Source organism: Esox lucius, chromosome 12, assembly GCF_011004845.1.
Source record: "Esox lucius isolate fEsoLuc1 chromosome 12, fEsoLuc1.pri, whole genome shotgun sequence".
NCBI lineage: Eukaryota > Metazoa > Chordata > Actinopteri > Esociformes > Esocidae > Esox > Esox lucius.
In genome coordinates this window covers 27,014,346-27,036,420 of record NC_047580.1, presented here as the reverse complement: position 1 = coordinate 27,036,420, position 22,075 = coordinate 27,014,346, and the positions used below count along the sequence as shown (strand labels likewise).

The window sequence follows — 22,075 nt, the reverse complement described above, 5'->3', positions numbered from 1 at the left end:
TGGTCAGATAACTAAGACAATGATAGATAATACAATGTGACAAGGACGCTATGTACAGAGCATAGCAGGTAGAGTATGACAGAACCCTGCAACATGAATGGGGCTTCCCTTCACTGTGATACCGATGAACGTCTTCATTCACTGAACAGACACTTTCACTTCAAGCGAAACGATAGGCTGTTCCTCGCCCTCAAAAGATGGGTCAAAAGACACTGATCCATGGTTCAGTTGTCTTTCTAAAGCCGTTACAAATTCTGGATGCGCTGTGTGCTTGTCCCGGTGAAGCGTTGGGCTCAGTGGGCCTCAGTAGTGTCGAGGACAAAACTCAGATAGACACAACCTGCTGCACTCTTCAAAAAGTCTCCAAGATCTTTATAGTGAGACAACAACAAAAATATATGAAAGACCACAATTCCCAAACACTGTACTAGAGAGTCAAATGAGTCAGTGGACCGAATTAGACGTTCGTTTGATTCAACTTGACGTCTGAGACATGACGAGAGAGCTCAGAGGCCGCCGAGCTCCAAATGTGGTGCAGCATAACCTTATGTTTTTACCAAAAACAAGGGGAATGAACATGCCTAGGGTGTTTGTTTTGATATTAGTCATCTTGATGCAGTTATGTAGTGACAGTGAAAGTGACCCTTTCTTCCTGTGGACAGACTGCTAACCTCGTTCTCTCCTGATTTTGTCTACGTGCCTAATATCCGTCTGCACCAATCCATGTGGAGGCCAACCATAGAGGACGTAACTGGGAGAATATGAAATGCGTTCTAGCACGGACCTCGCCCATTGAAGGCATCCACCATTTTAATGCAATCTACTGGGTGCGACTTCCAAATTCATAGGCATGGGTTTGTAACTCTAACCTGGCCATCAGAAAGCATCAGACAGAGAGGGCCTCGTTGGTGCTGCCCACGCTGGTGGTGATACACAGACCCGTCCACCTCTACAAGGTGGACGTAAATAGCCCTGGATGACAGATGGAGGAGGGGAAAGGGGGGATGTTTGACTGGAGGATGAGAAGGGAGGTAGAGAAACAGATGCATCCATCTGCAGCACATTGCTCTGGGCATGGAAATGTATTTGAATGCCCTTTACTCCCAGACACCCCTCTTTTGGATCATGTCGCCCCAATGAACACACGCATGCCCTTGACATGCACTACTATAATCTATATTGAAGTGTGTTGATTCGATCAGTAATGTGTGTGATGTTTTCTGACAGGTTTATTTCATTTTTGGTGGCCAAGGAGAGCGATGGTACCAATATTTTTTACATTGAAGTCTTTTAGCTGTAATCAGCCCATCCAGTGAGGGCATATGTTTTCAGTCTGAGGCTCAAACCTGTTACCCCCCAACATCACAAGTGCAATGCCCTTTCCAACTAAGCTTCATGGGGTAATACACATGGGTCAGCACCGGTTGATTTTCAAGTTCGTGGATTTATTGCCAATCAAGTCTATGACAAACAGTGCGTTCAAATGTTATAGATGTGTTTTTGGTCACTAGACTTGATTTGGGCGACGCTTTATTTCCATAGGCCATTTGTAGATACACTACAGACTTTCTAAGTACAGTATTCATACTATCTATCCATAACATTTCAACAATCTTCCTGCTAACAATGACTTTAGATCCAACGCAAAACCAAACCCTTATCCTAACAATAAACCAAACTCTTACCTAGACCTTAAAGTGAACGTTTTGCCTAAAGCTTTTTCGTTCCATACTCCCAACCTTAACCATAGCTAACAGTTCCTTATCAATAGGTTGAGACTATGAGCTTTTGTAGATCATCTACACTGTATTTCTCATATTTTAGAGTCATGTTTTAGAGTAATGATTAGTATATAGTGAATTATTATCTAACTGTAAATCTCTGCTCTAAAGTATTGCCCGTTTTTTAATGTAAAGACACTGAAGAACAGTTTAGTGTCTATCTGCCTCCTAAAAATTCTTTAGAACATAAATCTGACACATTGTGTATGGATAATAGCAGGGTAGTCATCAGGCAGTAATAATTGAATTGGATTGAAATATTACTTATTTTTCTCATTTCATTTCTGTCATCATCAGCTGTCAGTATTATAATCTTTGTTATCTCTACCTAACTCATGCTAAATATTTTCAAGCACAATACACTGCAAGCCGTCTTGATTAGATGGATAGCTACAGAACTGGCTCTGATCTTGGATGTGTTCAACCTGCATATATTTCTGTGTTGGGGATGATGTGCAGGCTTACCTGGTAGTCGAGCAGATTAGTGCTTTGTCTGTCATACTTGTCTCTTCAAACAGTCAGTTGGAAGCAAATGCTCTTCAAAAGCATTTGTGCTAAGTAAATCTGTGTGCGAGGAATGTTAGATAAATTATAAAGAAGGACTCTGTCTCTTCTTTATTACATTCATAATTGTATATCCCAAAAGGACAAAAATGATTTCTATGACTGAGACAGTGATTACATAGTTATTTACAGTATATTTAAAGCAGAAAAAAACACTGAAAGTTGCTTAGAGGAGTCAGAGTGAGAGTAATGCTTTAAATACTTTTATTACAGTATCGTAACTAGTCCTGGATTTGAGACTTGGTTGGGGGTGGTGCTGACTTTTGACAATTTTCTGATTATAAAGCACAGCTGGAGATTTTCCCTGTAAACACCCTTTGAAATCACAAAGGACTAACTATTTACTTTTTTTTTTAAACACTTTTCATCCTATAGCTTTGGAATGCTTTTGAAAAATCTTCCCTGCTATTCAATCCCTGCATATAAAAGCATGTGATCAGACAGAAACTATCTCCCTGAGTACTTGACCATATTAAAATCAGATGACATCCTGAGCAGTTACAGTACGGGCTGAATGTTAAAGCCTGGAGGGTAGCCTTTGAGAGTCACAGCAAACAAAAGCAGCACTGGATGAGTAATGAAGCTATTTGGCACAGACTTGTATTATAATAGTAGCTTTTCATTTTCTCTTCCTGTCTGTCCTTTAGTATACGTCAAACGTGGACCGCATTTATATACTATACATGCTGAATGCGAAATTACATAATGCATAAAGCGCATGATGGTAAATCATTCCAACAGCGACGCCATTAATCCAGGCACTGTCAAGTATTTCAATAACAGAGCTGTGGGGGTAGGAAAATATTGTCATCTGAAGGAGGGTTTAAAGATTTTTCTTATGAAGCTATAAGTTTGAGGTAGAATCAGGCATACTACATAGAACATCCTCTGTACATCATTGCTTATAAGGCGGTTGGGTTTAGGCTATATTGAATACAGTCAGTAACATACAGTCTAGCTTTCTCCTATTTGTTCCTTTGCTCAATACCCCAGTAACTAAAGCTAATATCCCATAACACAATGCCTAATATGTGATGGGGAACTTGATTTGGTGATCCTTTGTGCACATATTTATTTGAGGGACCCTTTGCCCCATTGTCCTCCTGGTTTCTGCAATTGAGTAAACTTTGTCATGTAAGGGCTATGCCTATAGCCGTTATTGATTTTCATCCCTGCTTTGCATTTTGCAGACAACAGTAATACCTGTACACTACTTCTAAAGGTCTCTAGTACAGTACTTCTAAAGGTCTCTAGGACACTACTTCTAAAGGTCTCTAGTACACTACTCTAAAGGTCTCTAGTACACTACTCTAAAGGTCTCTAGTACACTACTCTAAAGGTCTCTAGTACACTACTCTAAAGGTCTCTAGTACACTACTCTAAATGTCTCTAGTACACTACTTCTAAAGGTCTCTAGTACACTACTTCTAAAGGTCTCTAGTACACTACTCTAAAGATCTCTAGTACACTACTTCTAAAGGTCTCTAGTACACTACTCTAAAGGTATCGAGTACACTACTCTAAAGGTCTCTAGTACACTACTTCTAAAGGTCTCTAGTACACTACTTCTAAAGGTCTCTAGTACACTTCTTCTAAAGGTCTCTAGTACACTAATCTAAAGGTCTCTAGTACACTAATCTAAAGGTCTCTAGTACACTACTTCTAAAGGTCTCTAATACACTAATCTAAAGGTCTCTAGTACACTAATCTAAAGGTCTCTAGTACACTACTTCTAAAGGTATTTAGTACACTTCTTCTAAAGGTCTCTAGTACACTAATCTAAAGGTCTCTAGTACACTACTTCTAAAGGTATTTAGTACACTTCTTCTAAAGGTCTCTAGTACACTAATCTAAAGGTCTCTAGTTTGAATCTCCTACATGGCACCCAATTCCAGACTGTAGTGCACTTACAGCTCCGGAACACACAAAGACACCACTGCACCTTTTTCTTTCCTTTCCAAAAAAGTTCCAAAATCTTACTTTGATCATGTGGGTGTTGCAGAAATGTTCCTGCAGAGTAGGAAATGCTAACATGTAGTGTAGTTAACTCGGAAGAAAGCCTGTCCTGTCTGCCATGCCTGCCATAGGGTAGTACAGGGAATAGTTCATGTCAAATCCTTTCAGTACAGGCTGAGTTATATCATATACTCTTTAAACTTTTTCTGAAAATGGGCAGGGACTCTGCTGTTTGAGCTCTGAGGAGAAACTGATTCTGCCATTGGGGTCCTGGGACAGAGAAGAGCTTAGAGGTGGCGAAACAAGGTTGGGTAGGGATGTACGTTTTTATGGTTGGCTGAAGGTGTGGTAGGGTAGGACCATGTTCCATGGATAAGAACTATTGCTGATCCACTGTTGCCTGTGACCCAAACGGCAGTACCACGCAACATGTTTCACTGTCCCAGTGGCTATACATGTAGTGGCCACTGTATTCACAGGATGGGTGGCGAGCACAAGATAATGGAAAACGAGGGATGAGCACATCCTATACAAGTGCATTTATTTTAGAATTGCCATTGAACTTGAATTTTTCAGATGTTACATGTACCTGTCTACCTTGGGAACCTCATTGCTGCTATCTCTGCATTTCAGATGCACAGACTCCCTTACACCTCCATCTTGCTCGATTGCACAGTCAGAATTGACATTTGTACTTGCATTTGCCTCATCCCACAACTATTAATTTCCCACTTATACATACATACATTTAATACTTGCACATTTTCTGCCCTCCCCTATTTGCCTTCATTACTCATTAAGAATTGCCATTTGCTGTTACGGGGGGAGCCGCGAGTGGGCCCAAGCGCACGACACCAGACACAATCAGAGAGACGAAATGGGTGTTTTAATGGTGGCTGGGATGGAAGGACTGAGGCCAGGCTGGAAGAGTGGGGGCTGGGCAGGTAGGTAGGTGGGTAGGTAGGTGGGTAGGTAGGTGGGTAGGTAGGGCGAGGCAGACAGGACAGTGGGTAGGCAGAGCAGGTGGCTGACAAGCGGGCAGGTGGAGGTGTTTGGAGGTTGGGTAAGGTGGATCATGGTAACGGGGAATAAACAGGGTTTATTGGAAGGAACAACTAAACTGGGTGCTCAAACTATGGTTTGGAGCGGCCGTGAACGTTACTACCTGGTAGTGAATAACAACGATCTAGCACCGGACAGACGGAAACCAGGGTATTTGAAGGCAGGCTGATGAGGGAATGAATAGCGGGGGCGGAGACTTGAGGGGCAGTGGGGGATAGCAGGAACTGGAGTGCAGGAGCCTGGATCCGGCGCCCCACGTACACGGACAGACAGGAGAGAGAAAAAGCCCGGACAATGAGGAGGTGGATGTGGAGGGCGTGACATTTGCACTGTATTTGCCATCACTGCACATCTATACATTCTACTTGTAACATACACTACACTTAACACTTGTACATTTCTTGCCCTCTTCTATTTGAACTTCTGGTTAGATGCTAACTGCATTTTGTTGTACTGTACACTTAATGTTCAATGGCAATAAAGTTGAATCTAATCTAATTTAGACAATTTGGAGGGGGCTTGGTTTTATGGGCAGTTCCACCTGTTGCATTGTAACCACTGCATAAACAAACATGCTAATGGCCAGAAATCCTTGCACTTATTCAGTGGGCTACATACAAAATGTTTGTAGTCTACGTTGAAAAAGAATTACATCGTAATAAAGAAGAAAAATGTGCACACTCCAACCTGAAACCAATTGAAGTTCATCGCTATATAATAAACAGTTTTTTTAATTTTAAAACAGATTTAGCCCAATGAACAACCCTCTCCGTTAACTAAAATGTAATAACTCACCTTTCCCGTGGCTGCCTGCCTGTGGGATTACTTAACTCCAGTGAGAAACTGGGTCACAAAAAGACAACATGTGTAGGACGAGGGTTAGAATGTGGGACGTGGCGTCTGTCTCCTCCCCGCCCCCAGCAGTCCCAACAAGGAAGGCTGATTTGTCTTCATTTTCATCAGCATGAATGGTAGCTGGCTGTGGCCGCTTATGGAGGAGCTCCAGCATTGCTCTATCATCTCTCCCTGATGGTCTTTACATTCAGCACAGCTCTCTCATAGCCTCTCTCTCCTGGCTGCCTTTGTGTAACTCCATACATCAGACATCTAAAAGGCAGACAGAGCTCTCTCCTTCTCTCTCTCTCTCTCTCTCTCTCTGCCAGGCCCACCCATTCTTTCATTACAGTCCACAGGATGAGTGTAGCGTGCAGAGCCAAATTCAATAAGCTTTACTTCAGCTATAGGAATACGTAGCACACAGTGCTCTGGATAAGGCTCCTGCAGCTCAGGTAAAAAAAAAAAAGGTAAGAAGAAAGAACTGGTACATTTTTGGGATGAGGGATGGCAGGGCTGTGCTCAGATAAGAGTAATTGGATTGCTATAGTAGCGATAGGAGCATTACCTGGGTTGGGGGAGAGCTGATAACCTATGGGTATGGGTGACAGAAAGAGCCAGCCGGTGCGGAAGTCTGGAGCAGAAGCTGTGCCCAATACGCTTTTCAGACATACAAAACCATGTGACTTTTTAAGCCCTTCGGCACATTTGTCTGTCTTTCAGGGTACATGACAGCACTGACACGAAACCATCTCTGGGGATTGTTTCGGAAGCACCATGCCTTGCGGTCTAAGTAATGGCCCGCCTAACTCTGGACGAGCATCCTCAGTCTCTAGGCAACTGGAAATGTCAATCAAATAGTCTCGAACTCCACGCCCATATCTATCCAGTCTGCTGTCTCCATGCAGACCACTCTCTCCGGAAAACGATAATTGAGGTTTATAAATACTGTGACCTACCAAGATATTTGGTAGAAATAAAATATTTAGGTAAGCCAGGTATGACAGCACAACATACCAGAATGTTTATAGCTGAACATTCTATTGTGGTGCAGAATTGTACCCTCTGAAAAAGTACAAACTCGTCTGAGGAACGGTTATGAAATATTGTCATCGTCACTTCATTGTAATAGTGGTGTAAGTCTGAAAAGGGTACAACCGTTTATTGGAATCCTGTTCCGTCCTGTTCCATCCTATTCCATCCTGTTCCATCCTGTTCCATCCTATTCCATCCTGTTCCATCCTATTCCATCCTGTTCCATCCTATTCCATCCTGTTCCATCCTATTCCATCCTATTCCATCCTATACCATCCTGTTCCATCCTATTCCATCCTGTTCCATCCTATTCCATCCTATTCCATCCTGTTCCATCCTGTTCCATCCTATGCCATTTCAAGTGCATACACGGCTCCAGAAAACTGTAAAGAAACCCAAACTGCAGATTATTCTTAGATGCATGCTTTTAAAAACAGTAGCCTACAAGACATTTTGTTCCAGCGCTATAGTCTAATGAATAGAGGACACAATACCACAGTGTAATGACTGTTTTACCATGGCACATTGATATCACTGATTCTCCAAAACACATCAAGCTTGTTAAAGAGATATTATGGTCAAGTGTGTAGAGTGGAAATAGGATGGCACATTCTGTCCCAGCAGTGATTTAAATCTGAATGAAAATGGAACAGTATTTTGACAGTCCCTTGCTTATTGCTTTTCTTTTATGATTTCTGAAACCAAACAAATCTCTTGGGCAATACTGCCTGCTATTTTATTAAAAGAATAAAGGATGCTCTTCTCATAGTACAAACAGTGTCAGAGAAAAAGTATAGAATAGAGTGTAAAAAGGAACTGCTCATTCATCCTCTTTATTATAAAATAGAAAATTATTCAGAAGTAGGCTCCCACATTCAAACAGATTCAAGAAAGATCCATTCGATGAGGCTAACAATGAGCAGAGTTCCATCAGGAAAATACTAAGGACTGATAGATGTGTAGAGAAATGAAAAGGGAAATGAACACAGTTTAGGGGTTGACGTCTCTGACTGACATTTACTGACACTTTTAAAGCACGATAACCTTGATGACATACAGTAAGATAAGTCAATAATGAACACCAGCATCCATCTCAGAATGGCCAGGCAGTCGTGGATCATGGATGACTCAACCACTGCTGCAAAGTTTCTGTGTTAATCTCCCGAAGCTGAGAGGAAAAGCTGTCGTTGATCACAACAGTGATTTATGGTGTCCCATTTGTTCTGATAAACTCGCTGAATAAAACTCCCTGGAGACTGGGAGACATGGTGAAGCATGGTCCTTAGATACACACTCATAATGGAACAGATCTCAGTGGATTTTGGTTATTCATAATGGATCAGATCTCAATGGATTTTGGTAACTCATAATGGAACAGATCTCCGAACATTTTGGTAACTCATAATGGAACAGATCTCAATACATTTTGATAACTCATAATGGAACAGATCTCAGTGGATTTTGGAGATCAGCATTTATTTGTTCGTTAGTATGTCTTGTAATGAAATGCATTTGGGCTGGTTCTCATTTGACCTGATTATATTACAGTTAAATAAAAAAACTATAATATCATGTGACCAATATCAGTTGAGCTTGATTACTTACAAATTAAACAATCTATATTTAGGAAAGAAATATAGAGCTGTTCATGACAGCTGATTGTATCTGCCATTGCATGAAGCCCATCCAGTATCATGCTTCTCTCTTACAACTGGGGGTGAAATTGCAGTTAGTTTCTAGAGTTTCTCAACCCTAGTAAAAATAGATCTATAATTTGGTCATACTGTACAGTGGCTGATGGCTTAGAGGTTTCTGTGGAAAAGTGCCCCTTTCATCTGAGCATTACTCACTTTACTCAGGTTTAACTGCAAATAGGGGTTAGTGAATGCCAGGGCTCCTCTTCTCAAAATCCCAGAATACTAGTCGTTCATACAGAAAATGCCACATATTAGTTTAACCATTTGTTGAAGAACAATGCCCACCAATACTCTTACGTCTTGGCGTTAGGTTCTGCTCACCTTGCGTAACCCACTGCCATCACATTATCGTGAATACGATACTAATAATAACAATGTCAACACCATAATATAATTAATAGCAATCTCCACAGGCAATGAGCAATACCAATAAGTACCAATCGTGCACAGAAGGAAACAGAACCAAACAGGTGGCGGCGGGGGTGTGTGTGTGTGGATTCTCTCCCACATGCTAGTGAGATCAGTGCACATCAGAACTGAATCAGTAACCTGACAATGAAATAGTCAGTAAGAAATCTGAAACTGTGATTGGAGGGATCCCGACATCAGATGATAAGTCACTGACCAATGACCACCCAGGTTTCCAGTTAGAACTGACTACGCTAATTTATAATCGAAATAGCTTTTTAACAAATTGCATCGTCTAAAAGATTAAAATAAATCTGTGTCTTGAATTAGTCAGCATTAACTTAAGTCATGCTTTCTTTTTAATTAATACACATTGCACAAATAGCCAAATGTACAACTACTGCCCATTCAACTGGACAGAAAACTCCTCAGTTCTCTGTTCGAAATTCTTTCACTAGAGAACTTTATCCACACAAGACAAATGTTTCCCCTCTCCCTGGCACCCATACTGGCAGATAGAAATGACGCTCGGCATGATTCATTGCTGCAAAACTGTCCACTGAATACGTTGTGCGGTGATGTGCCCCGACATTAATGATGGAGACAGTCAAGCAGTAGAGCCACACATCCCAATGAAGTCACAGTCACGTCACACGTGGGACATTACAGCTTTCACAGTTGCATATGGATATGCTGTGTTGTCCATATGTTAAAAAGAGAAGGACAAGAAATAAATGGGGATAAAATGGTAGGTAGCTCTTGAGACTGGGATCTACATAACTTGTTCACAACAACCCAGAATCCTGCTGATTTGCAGTGTGACTATGCATAATTCAGCACTAAGCATCTGTTGGGTTTCAGGCAGTATAGTGTTCCTATTGCTTGTGGTTTTGGCAAATGCAATATGGGACCATAATGACAGGACCAAGATGTTAATTTCATAGATATTCCTAAGGTTATGCTTATAGTTTATCATATGGTATCAACACTGTAAAACCACCATCCAAAACCAGTGAAATTAATTAGAAGAGCTTTTTGACCTTTAATCTCCATATCCCAACTGGACCAATATAAATCAATTCCCATGAAGACACAGTAATGTCTGTGTCAAGGCTAGGGATTAAGGCGGTCTAGTTGGTGCAAGAGAATGATGCCAATCTGTTGAGCCATGGAGAGTATCTGTAGACTTTCATTCAACATGATTCTTATGTTAGCATAGATGGGTGGGTATACATCACTCAGCTAGCGGGTGGGAGTGCTTTTACAACGGAACAATTTTTTATAGGGGGTGGGATGCTGTTCTCTCTTTGGATGAGTGTCTTGTTATAGGATAATTCCTTGCGATTTCCTTGCCTTGGCTTTCTGAATACGTGTGTTCACTCATTTCCTTTCTTGTTTTATACGTTTAAAGAAGCACTCGGACTCCTTAGTTCAACTGGATCCTGAACACAATCACTTTGTGTCAGACCCAGTATGGAAACAAATGAACCCAGTGAAGGAGACAGTGCAGGAAGTGGGGTGTTGAAGCACGGGGGCTGAGTCTCCAGCACTGATCAGAGCTGCATGGTGCAAACAGACGAGGAGAAGGGAGGAGGTGAAGAGGAAGGAGGAGCGAATGCTGGAACACTCTGACTGAGTCTCACAGCTCTCAGTATTTCCTCTGCGCTTGGCAGAGCTGCTTCTCTATATTGCTCTCCCGCCCTGTTTCTCTGCTCTCTCTCTCTCTCTCTCTCACTCGCGCTGACAAACACACATACACACACACACGCAGGCCAGAGGGTTCGTTCCCTTTCACCCTCCCCGATAGCACCATGCTGCCCTGGAGAAGAAGTAAGTTTGTTCTGGTGGAGGACGAGGCCAAGGCCAAACCTAAGAGTCTGGGTGCCGGGCTGACCTATCAGTCCATCCTGTCATCGCTGCTGCGCTCCTGTCCTGACCTGCTCCCAGACTCCACTCCCTTTGACTGGCTGGGCTCCGTCTTCCAGACCAAGAAGCAGAAAGTTGAACTCAACAGAGAGGAGCCCACTTACAACGTTCGTTACCTGGGGAGCGTCGTCACCATCACTGCTAAAGGAGAGGGCTGCACACAGGACCCAGTGGCTAAGATCTGGCAAAGGAGCAACTACGGAGAGCAGAGTGTCAAGATGAGGTTAATCGTGGGACCTCAGGGCATCAGGATGGGTACAGACAAAACAGGGAAAAAGAAGGCCATGCACCTCTACTCTCTGAATCGGATTACTTACTGCACGGCAGATCCTTGCCGGCCTAAGATCCTGGCGTGGATCTACAGACACCAGGTGAAGAACAAGGCAGTGATTCTGAGGTGCCATGCCGTTCTGGTCACCAAGTCGGAGAAGGCCAGAGCCATCGCACACAGCCTCTATCAGACGTCCACCTCAGCCTTTAGCGAGTTCAAGCGGCTGAAGAGGCAGAGTGATTTCAGGCACTGCCAGCAGCAGCTCCTCGGGGAGGACATGGTGCCCCTGATGCCCCTGAGGAGGCTGCTCAATGGACAGTGCCACTACCGGCCACCGGCCGACAGCCCCGGTGGCCCCAGCACCAACCAGCTGTACTCAATCACAGAGGAGGAGGAAGAGGATGTGGAGGAAGAGATGGAGGACGAGGGGGATGAGAAGGTGGACGAAGCAGGGCAAGAGGGAGATGAAGAAGCTCTAACAGACACAGACTTCTCTCAGACATATGGGTCACACGAGATGGAGCTAGCGGACATTTTCGCCGGACTGGACGAGTGCTACATTAACGTTAACATAAACATCAGTGACAGCAACAACAACACACTGACATTTGTCAGCTCTCTGGTGTGAGAGGACAGAGCATGGATATGGATTTAGTATGAAGACAGCCACATTCCCCGTCTTCTTGTCATTGGCTGATACCTTCCTGTCACAGGTTCTATCCTTCTTGATTGCAGTGTGTAGAGGATGGATTCTGTCTGTCAGGAAAGTTCTCCCCCGCTGGTCTTGTGGGTTAAGGAAAAAGGAAATCTCGGTTTGAGAAAGGATTTATGTTTCCAGGTGGCTCAGACAAAGACTCACTAGTCAATGTCTCACTTGACTGGGGCAGTTTCTTGTGAGTATTAATATAGATGTTTTGTAAAGTGATAATAGCACAATGAAAAGGGCCAGTTAGAAAATACTGAGAGGACTAAAACAGACTGTAATTGCCATAATATTGTCATGCCACACTTACCCTATACCCTGAATCCAAATTGGTCCATTTTGTAAGTACTGTCAAATTAATAATATGTTTGTAGCTATGAGAGCTTTTGGACTGACTTTTCAGAGAGATTATTTGTATGATAAATATGTACACTTTCTACTTAGACACTGTACAATGTAATTTTCCACAACTGACCTTTCAGAGTGCATTTAACACTAAAGAGAAGTTTAATAGTATTAACCCCCGGCAGATTAATGAATTGGGCTATAATTTAGGAATCAAGCCATTTAGTTGACATGTTTATTGCAGCCATTTTGTTGAAACCCTGTGTATCATTTATGCATGAGAAGTCAGTAGTGACATTTAATGCAGAATCTTTTGTCTTTTTTAATGGGGCACCTATGATCTCAAGGCTTTTACATTGTTCTTCTAACTGTGATACATTTTAGACTAAGAAGACAAATGTATAAGCAAATATGAGTAGGTTTTGTACATTTCTTTATTTCTTGAACATAACAGCTATACATGCCGTCTAAAAGTGTGCCATATTTCTAACAGGAAGGTTAACGCTGTATGGTTGGTTTGACTGTAAGAGATTTTTTCTGGTTGGACCGGAAAAATATTTTTTATTATTTTATGTAAATTCATAGCAAATGAGTCTTTTCTCAAAACCATTGTGATTCGGGTCTTCATGAGATTAAAATGTGTTGAATAAAATACCCTCAATTACAACTACAGAATTTAATCTTGTTTATTTCAGTAACAAAAGGACAATTAGCTACAATCAAAGCTGAGCATCTTGTTTTTCTGGTTATAGTACTTTAATTCTAACAAATAGATTATATGGACATTATTGTATATTTTTATTTTAGTCAAATTCAGACAGGATACCAGTAAATCACAAATGAATCAACATAGCAAAGCTTCTTATGGCCACAATTTCCTAAGAAGCATACATTTCAGTATCTACCACCACAAGACATGATATGTAACATTTAACTACAATCTAAACTGGCCCTTACCAATTCGCTATATATACGAATGACGGGACCATTTCTGCTGGACTAGTATTGGCCCGTCAGCCCTTTTCTCTGAGTGAGCCAATTAATCAGAGAATTGAACAGTCCAGGGGAAGAAAAGTACAATACCTGGCTCGGCAAGACCTGTCAGGCTGATGAAGAACCGACTAAACTGAGACAAGTTCCAGAAAATTCTCACACCCAAAGATTTTACTAAAGGAATTCTTATCTGGATATCAGACGACATTAGATGTTATTGCAGATAATGATTTGTGATGTGATTTCCTGATCTAATTGAATAATTTTTAAATGGTTTATCAGTTATCTAAATATAAAATGATTTTCTAGAAATGGAAAAACATTGTTACCATTATTGTATATTTCACCAGTTCCTGCAGCTTTTTATAAATAATAATTCAACTTATTTTTAACACACACACATTCACCAACATAAAAGGGAAATGTCATTGTATGGAACCCTTCGCTGTTTTGTATCATGCTTGAAGGATTTCTAGGGCAGTGAGATCTGTTTCAAATGGGCTTTGCGCGCTAAATCACACACTCTATTATGTCAGAACATGTATTGAAGAGTGAGCAAGATGTGGACAATTTGAACACCACTGTTCAAAATGTTTGGGGTCACTTAGAAATTTCCATGCAAAAATACATTGAATAAGTTTGAATAAGAAATATAGCTAAATGAATAAGAAAGGTTAGAAATAATAATTGTGTCCTTCAAACATTGGGCATTCTAGTTGTCAGTTTGCTGAGGTATTCTGAAGAGATTTCGCCCCGTGAAGCACCTCCCACAAGTTGGATTGGCTTTATGGGCACTTCTTAAGTACCATATGGTCAAGCTGCTCCCATAACTGCTCAATTGGGTTGAGATCCGGTGACTGTGCTGGCCATTATTGACAGAATACCAACTAACTGATTCTTCCCTAAATATTTCTTGCATCGTTTGGAGCTGTGCTTTGGGTCATTGTCCTGTTGTAGGAGGACATTGGCTCCAATCATGTGCTGTCCACAGGGTGTGGTATGGCATTGCAAAATCAAGTGACCCTGTAAAAATCTCCAACATTACTACCACCACAGCACCCCAGACCATCACATTGCCACCACCAGTCTTGACAGATGTCATCAAACACTCCTCCAGCATCTTTTTAGTTGGTCTGCATCTCACAAATATTCTTCTTTGTGATCTTAAAACCTCAAACTTTGTCTGTCCATAACACTTTTTTTGATTCTTCCTCTGTCCAGTGTCTGTGTTCTTTTGCCCCATCTTAAACTTTCCTTTTTATTGGCCAGTCTGAGATATGGCTTTTGTTCTTTGGAACTTTGACCAGAAGGCCAGCATCCTGGAGTAGCCTCTTCACTGTTGACAATGAGACTGGTGTTTTGTGGGTACGATTTAATGAAACTGCCAGTTGAGGATCTGTGAGGCGTCTGTTTCTCAAACTAGAAACTCTAATGTATTTCTCCTCTTGCTCAGATGTGCACCAGGGCCTCCCACCCCTCTTTCAATTCTGGCTAGAGCCTGTTTGCGATATTCTGTGAAGGGAGTGACAATGTTGCATGAGATGTTCAAATCAGCAGTTATATTGATAAAGGTACAATATGTCAACATCTTTCCTCTTTTTAAAAGACTACTTCCTGCTTTGGCCCATTCCCTCCCTATCTCCCTCCCCTCAGGAGACTGGGTACTGTTAGCTCGCTAGCTAACTTTACATTATACCACGCAATAGCTTGTCATCACGATTTGACGGTAGTATGTTCGATAGAGATTTAACAAGGTGAAATTGGACCATATACATTCTTCCAAAATGCATTAATGTTCAACATTGACTGTCTGATCATTTGGCCAATTGAACCACTTGGCGTGTTTCATGGAGTAGTGTTCAATCCATCAGCACTAACTAGAGGTTCCATATCAAGCATTACTGGGTACTATGTTCGCCTCAACCATTAAAGGATAGAAATGTGGGATCGGGGTCAGCTTATCATTAAAAGTAATTTTGCGATAATGTTTGGGATTCAATCATCACGATCCGTTAAACCTGAAGGCATAACAAGCTTAATTATTATTACGTTAGAAAGCAGGTTGCAGTGCCTGCGTCATCTTCAGGATAGTCTTCCATTGGCGGTTTGGAAGGCGGTCGTAGCTTGGGCTAATGTCCTTATTCCTCATTAATGGTCAATACATCAAAAGAAATATTACTTTTTATTTATTCCACAAAATTTCAATCACTTCTGACAGAGCAGTGTCTCCATGCAGAATACTTCCTGTCTTTGAGACGTTGCCAATGTTGCAGAACACAGAGCCAGTTCAATCTCCACTGTGTTAAATTATTTCAATTGATTTGTCTTAAGGGAGAGTTTCCAGAACCGGTTGCTGTCAATATCTTCACAAATAAACTACCTCTGAAAAGGTACTGTATAACCTGTCTGTAGGAAAACAATCAGGAAACCCCAAACTACAGATAGAATGTATACAAAAGTGGATCGGAGAGTTAATTGTGTCTGTTGTGTAACAATATATTCCCTTGGAATATGACAAAATCCCATATTGATGTGTAATCACACAGTAGTTCTACATTTGGATGTACTGTGTTAACATATTCACTGTGATAAATACAGTAACATTACTGATCTTATACTACAATCCATACATTAATATTTTATGCGATGCCTAATAAGTCATCACATAACATATTAATTAACTTATTTGTAATTTCTCCCCTCATACAGTGGGATTTGATTCCTTACATGATATAGATAAAAATAATAATGAATGCACCTTTGTTTGTTTTGTAGCCTCCACACGTAATAGTATTATGTCTGACATGGCTCTACCATATGTTAAATGCAGTTTGCGGAGGAGTGTGTTGTGTAAACATATGTGTTCCTTGCCAAGCAGAGCCAACAGGAGCAGATGGCAGCAGATCGTTCTACAGTAGGTGGATCATAGTACATCATATCCTTCCTGAATACTAAAGCTCACTCCTCATCTCAACATCTATTCTAGAGGCTTGTTGGCAGTGAATCAGCCACTAGAGACTGGGGTTCTTAATGAACACGAAATCTAATCAAACACATGGAGTCAGTGGCACGTCACACAGTGAGTTATGAGTTGCTCACGTGCAGTAGAGAAGAGCAGAGGTAGACATGGTGAGGTTGATCTGCCCTCACAGCCGTGACCCCCCCCCCCACCCCCCCACCCCACCCCCCCATCAGTAAACAGCCCTCCAGGAACTAACTCCACAACAGGCAAATCCCGGTCACCTGCTGCGAGAAGGAACAGAATGCTGCAGTCCACAGCATTTCAATGACTGTGGTTTTCAGCAGAGGAGCCTTTGGAGAATGTATTAATCAGGTCTCCTGGACGCCACGCAGCCAGCATAGAAAGAACAAGGTATGCCGTGGGCAAGACATTGTGGATCAATGAGCCATCACTCTGGGGACAGGGGAAAGAACAGAGAGGAGAAGGCTTGGAAAGTAATGAGACCTTGAGTTCATATGGCTCAGTGTGTTGATGGGCGGAAGGGGTGTGAAATCCAGGTGTACAAATGTGGGGACCAGAAGTCCTTGTACATATAGTAAAACCTGTCAAATTGGACCCCACAAGGTTTTGGCCAGTTCACATTAGGATAAATGTGATTTCCCGGCTAAAGTCGTTAGGGCTAGGTCACGTTTAGTCATGAAGGTTAGGTTACTGAGGTCATAGGGCTACAGGTCAGGGAACATGGATTTCTAGTTTACTGGTCTTGAACTAACATTACCAAATTTCCAAACTGCTTTGGGGAAAGTGTACAAACTGCTATATCAGTGTCATGAGGTGTATTAAAGTATTGAAGTAGTATTTGGTCCACATTCGTAGACTGCAATGACAACATTTAGCTTGTAACTAAAAACTCATTGGATGAATATTAAGTTGGCAGCTTAGAGGTGGCTTGATGTGGTAAACATACTAGTCTTGTAAGTCTCGTTGGGACACATGGCTGGTTGCTGAAGGTCACAGCACATGGTAACATTATGGTCATTTTTCGAAAACACTACGTAAGGCATCGGTTAACTGATTAATATGGGTGGAGTTGACATGTTAAATATTTCTTTGCAATCAGAACATTACTGCACTATACATTTTTATACAGAGACAATAATTTGGCATTATGAAAAATAACCCTTGTTAAAATACATAGTCCCCGGAGGTGTTATAGTTTCTTCACTCATATCTCTCTCTCTCTTTCTTACTCAAACACTCAAACACACACACACACACACACTTATTGTGCTGCCAGACGAGCTTCTAGCTTATTCTAGATTCTCCCAGGGTCTCTTCAAGACAGTTCTGTTCTGCCAGTTGGACCATACATTGTGTGTGTGTGTGTGTGTGTGTGTTCAGAACCCATAAAGCTTCTGGCGTTGAACATTGGTGAAACAAGTCTACACATCTTGCTAATTCATGAGAACCAGGGGTCTGTTTCTGTCATGAAACTTTTATGGTGTTATTCCTTTGCAACACTAACAAAATGCCAAATACTGTCAGTTCTGAACCAAAATAAACAAACACTCCCCAGACAACCTTTAGTAGGTACGCATGTTGTCATTGTGTACCACAAAGTAGTAAAATATTTCATATTTTCCTTTTCTCCAGTTGGATTATAATGCTAAATGCACTGTTGCAGTGACTTAACAAAAGCATGGCGAAAATGCTGCTCAATTTATACTGAGCAATAGTGTTCTGAAATAATAAATTCCACAACCTTGATGCTTTTCTTCGGTCTGTATTAATACTCAGTGGGAGCAAAGTAATTTCCTCAGATTTAATGGAGCTGGTTTTCATGTAATGCACTTCTTAAAGACATGCACTTCATAATGATTCATACCAATTCATTTCCATCATACAGATTCATACTGATTCATTTCCATCATACTGATTCATACCGATTTATTTCCTTTCCATGAACTTCCATGAAATACACTCACCTAAAGGATTATTGGGAACACCTGTTCAATTTCTCATTAATGCAATTATCAAATCAACCAATCACATGGCAGTTGCTTCAATGCATTTAGGGGTGTGGTCCTGGTCAAGACAATCTCCTGAACTCCAAACTGAATGTCAGAATGGGAAGGAAAGGTGATTTAAGCAATTTTGAGCATGGCATGGTGGTTGTGCCAGACGGGCCGGTGTATTTCACAATCTGCTCAGTTACTGGGATTTTCACAAGAGAAAAACATCCAGTATGCGGCAGTCCTGTGGGCGAAAATGCCTTGTTGATGCTAGAGGTCAGAGGAGAATGGGCCGACTGATTCAAGCTGATAGAAGAGCTACTTTGACTGAAATAACCACTCGTTACAACCGAGGTATGCAGCAAAGCATTTGTGAAGCCACAACACGCACATCCTTGAGGCGGATGGGCTACAACAGCAGAAGACCTCACCGGGTACCACTCATCTCCACTACAAATAGGAAAAAGAGGCTACAATTTGCACGAGCTCACCAAAATTGGACAGTTGAAGACTGGAAGAATGTTGCCTGGTCTGATCAGTCTCGATTTCTGTTGAGACATTCAGATGGTAGAGTCAGAATTTGGCGTAAACAGAATGAGAACATGGATCCATCATGCTTTGTTACCACTGTGCAGGCTGGTGGTGGTGGTGTAATGGTGTGGGGGATGTTTTCTTGGCACACTTTAGGCCCCTTAGTGCCAATTGGGCATCGTTTAAATGCCACGGCCTACCTGAGCATTGTTTCTGACCATGTCCATCCCTTTATGACCACCATGTACCCATCCTCTGATGGCTACTTCCAGCAGGATAATGCACCATGTCACAAAGCTCGAATCATTTCAAATTGGTTTCTTGAACATGACAATGAGTTCACTGTACTGAAATGGCCCCCACAGTCACCAGATCTCAACCCAATAGAGCATCTTTGGGATGTGGTGGAATGGGAGCTTTGTGCCCTGGATGTGCATCCCACGAATCTCCATCAACTGCAAGATGCTATCCTATCAATATGGGCCAACATTTCTAAAGAATGCTTTCAGCACCTTGTTGAATCAATGCCACGTAGAATTAAGGCAGTTCTGAAGGCGAAAGGGGGTCAAACACAGTATTAGTATGGTGTTCCTAATAATCCTTTAGGTGAGTGTATAACTTCTAATTCACACAGGAAAAATATTTAAAATAAGAACATGGTTCGGGTCAATTCCATTTCAATTCCAGTCAACTTCAAATTGTGCAACCAACTATTCCAAATGTTTCTCATTAAAATGCTTTAAATAGAATTGTGATTTTAGTATACTTCCTGAAGTAAATAACGCGGGCATCAGCAGTTGAAACAACAACAAATGCCTCTTCCCCACTGTTTCTGTAACAAGCTGAGGATTTAGGGCTGGTTTAACATAACCACTGTGAAATTCACAGACAAAGCTAGGACTGACCATCCATGATGTCAAAAGTATAGTTTGAACCATGTTTTGAGGCTGAAGTCTATATTGGCATTCAGTTTGTTTACAAACATTGAAAAAGTTAAACAAGCTTATATTTTAGGTTATGCTTGGGTATAACAATTATAGCATGTAAAGTAATTGAGAATCAATAGACAAATTACATTAGTTTTAAAATGCAATAAGCAATTCCAGATGTATCCATTCAAGGTAAAAAAAAGGGCTAGTGTGTACAATCAAAATATGGGGTGATTCTCATAGACATCATGTATGTCATTGGCTGACTAACTGGATTAACATGATGTCATCATATGTAGTATTCCTTTATGGAATTTGTCTGTAGATTAGATTCAACTTTGTCATTTAACAAGTATAGTATAAGGAAATGCAGTTAGTTTCTAACCAGAAGTTCCAATAGAAGAGGGCAGAAAATTTACAAGTATTTAAGTAAGTATTAAGTGTATATATATATTACAAGTGGAATGTAATGATGTGCAGTGAAAGCAAATACAGTACAAATGGCAATACTAAATGTGCAATTAATGCAAATAGAAGAGGGCAGAAAATGTACAAGTATTAAGTGTAGTGTATGTTAGAGTGGGAATATAGTTGTGCGGGTACAAATGGCAATTCTAAATGACGTTCTAAATGTGCAATCGAGGCAAATTGAAGGCTTAAGGTAGCATGTTCAACCGGGAGGCAGAGATAGCAGTAATGAGGTCCCTTAGGAAGACATGCATATGTAACAACTGTAAAAATGTAAAATGGCCATTCTAAATGTGCAAAGAGGCATACTGAACCTGCGAGGTTCATGTGCAACTGAAATGCAGGGATAGCAGCAGTGAGATTCCTGAGTTAGACATGTAACTGTAACGACTTCCATTATCAGACTTTGCCAGGCAGTGTCAGAATAGTACAAAGGGAGTAGTGCAACAAGGTCCCTGAGAGGCAGGGAGAGGATTTTAGTGACGGGTCACAGACTTCAGCAGGTTTACAGTAGACGGAAAGAAAGAAATTCATATACAATGTGTGTACGTCATTGGCTGGGCTCCACAGCACAACATTTCAGTGATTCCCAGCACAGATAGGACGTTCGAAGGTGACACATGCCCATTAAACCTGTTTCTGGCAGAGTTTCACTGACGTTGTTCGTCCCATTAAGGGGATTAGGAATTAAATCAATAATCTAGAGGGGGCGGGGTTGTTGTGTAAAAGTGTTCTTTTATGTGTGCTTTAAGTGAACCAGGTGTTCCTAATGTCTCAGAATGTGAGTTGATTTGAGTGTGTGGTATAACTGTGGTGTGACTCTGGGAGTAGGTACTGAATGCTGAATATTGTATACACCACGATACCAAACGACCCTGGCGACAGCACATCTTATGTTGTGGCATTATGAAAAGGGGCCGTGGAAAAGAGGCGCATTTGTCTGCTATCGTCAACATGTCGTTCCCTCTTTAAAACCACTTCAGGTCTTCCAGCTCCTGCCTCAGATTGAACACACCAGGGGCTTGTAATAAAGATAATGCATCAGGCTGCCTGATTCCATTGATTTAACCAACTGGCCTTCATGAGACCACGTCCTCGGGCAGGCTGACAGAGGATTCTGGTTCAGCTTACCGTAAAACGTACCTTTGAATATGATATTGTTTTATTATTAAGAATGTAGGTTAGATTGTTATATAAAAATGTAGGTCATAAGGTTAGCTATTTTGTCAAAAGTCATAACCAGGACACTTTTGGCTTTAGTTTTCTAATCTCAGTCTCAAAGCAATAGTTAGGACATAGCACATACAGCCCTTTGAAGCACCAAGAAAACCCTTCCTATCTTATTTGCCCCTTGAGCATTCTCTGGAACAGCAAAGAGGCAATCAGCCCTGTATGCATTTGTTCTCAGATCCCTATTACCTTGGGAACAATGAAATAAGGAGAGAGCAATCACACACTACGGGAGAGGCACACGCAGCACAGAAACATAGGAGCAAATGTTGTTTTGAATGGTGTTTTAAGCCACCATTATGCATCTCTTCCACAACAAACTACAAAGAATGACAGTTGGATAAAAGTGGCTGGGAAGTCTGTGGGTG

At 41.4% G+C, this 22,075-nt stretch overlaps 1 protein-coding gene across 1 annotated transcript; it reads left to right on the top strand.

Annotated features, from left to right (window-relative positions):
- Positions 1-10,923: 10,923 nt before the first annotated feature.
- fam43b (family with sequence similarity 43 member B) lies at positions 10,924-13,239 on the top strand. Its single transcript, XM_010875347.3, has one exon. It carries the CDS (start codon positions 11,149-11,151, stop codon positions 12,160-12,162), a length of 1,014 nt encoding a protein of 337 aa, XP_010873649.1. The 5' UTR covers positions 10,924-11,148; the 3' UTR covers positions 12,163-13,239.
- The last annotated feature ends 8,836 nt before the right edge of the window (positions 13,240-22,075 follow it).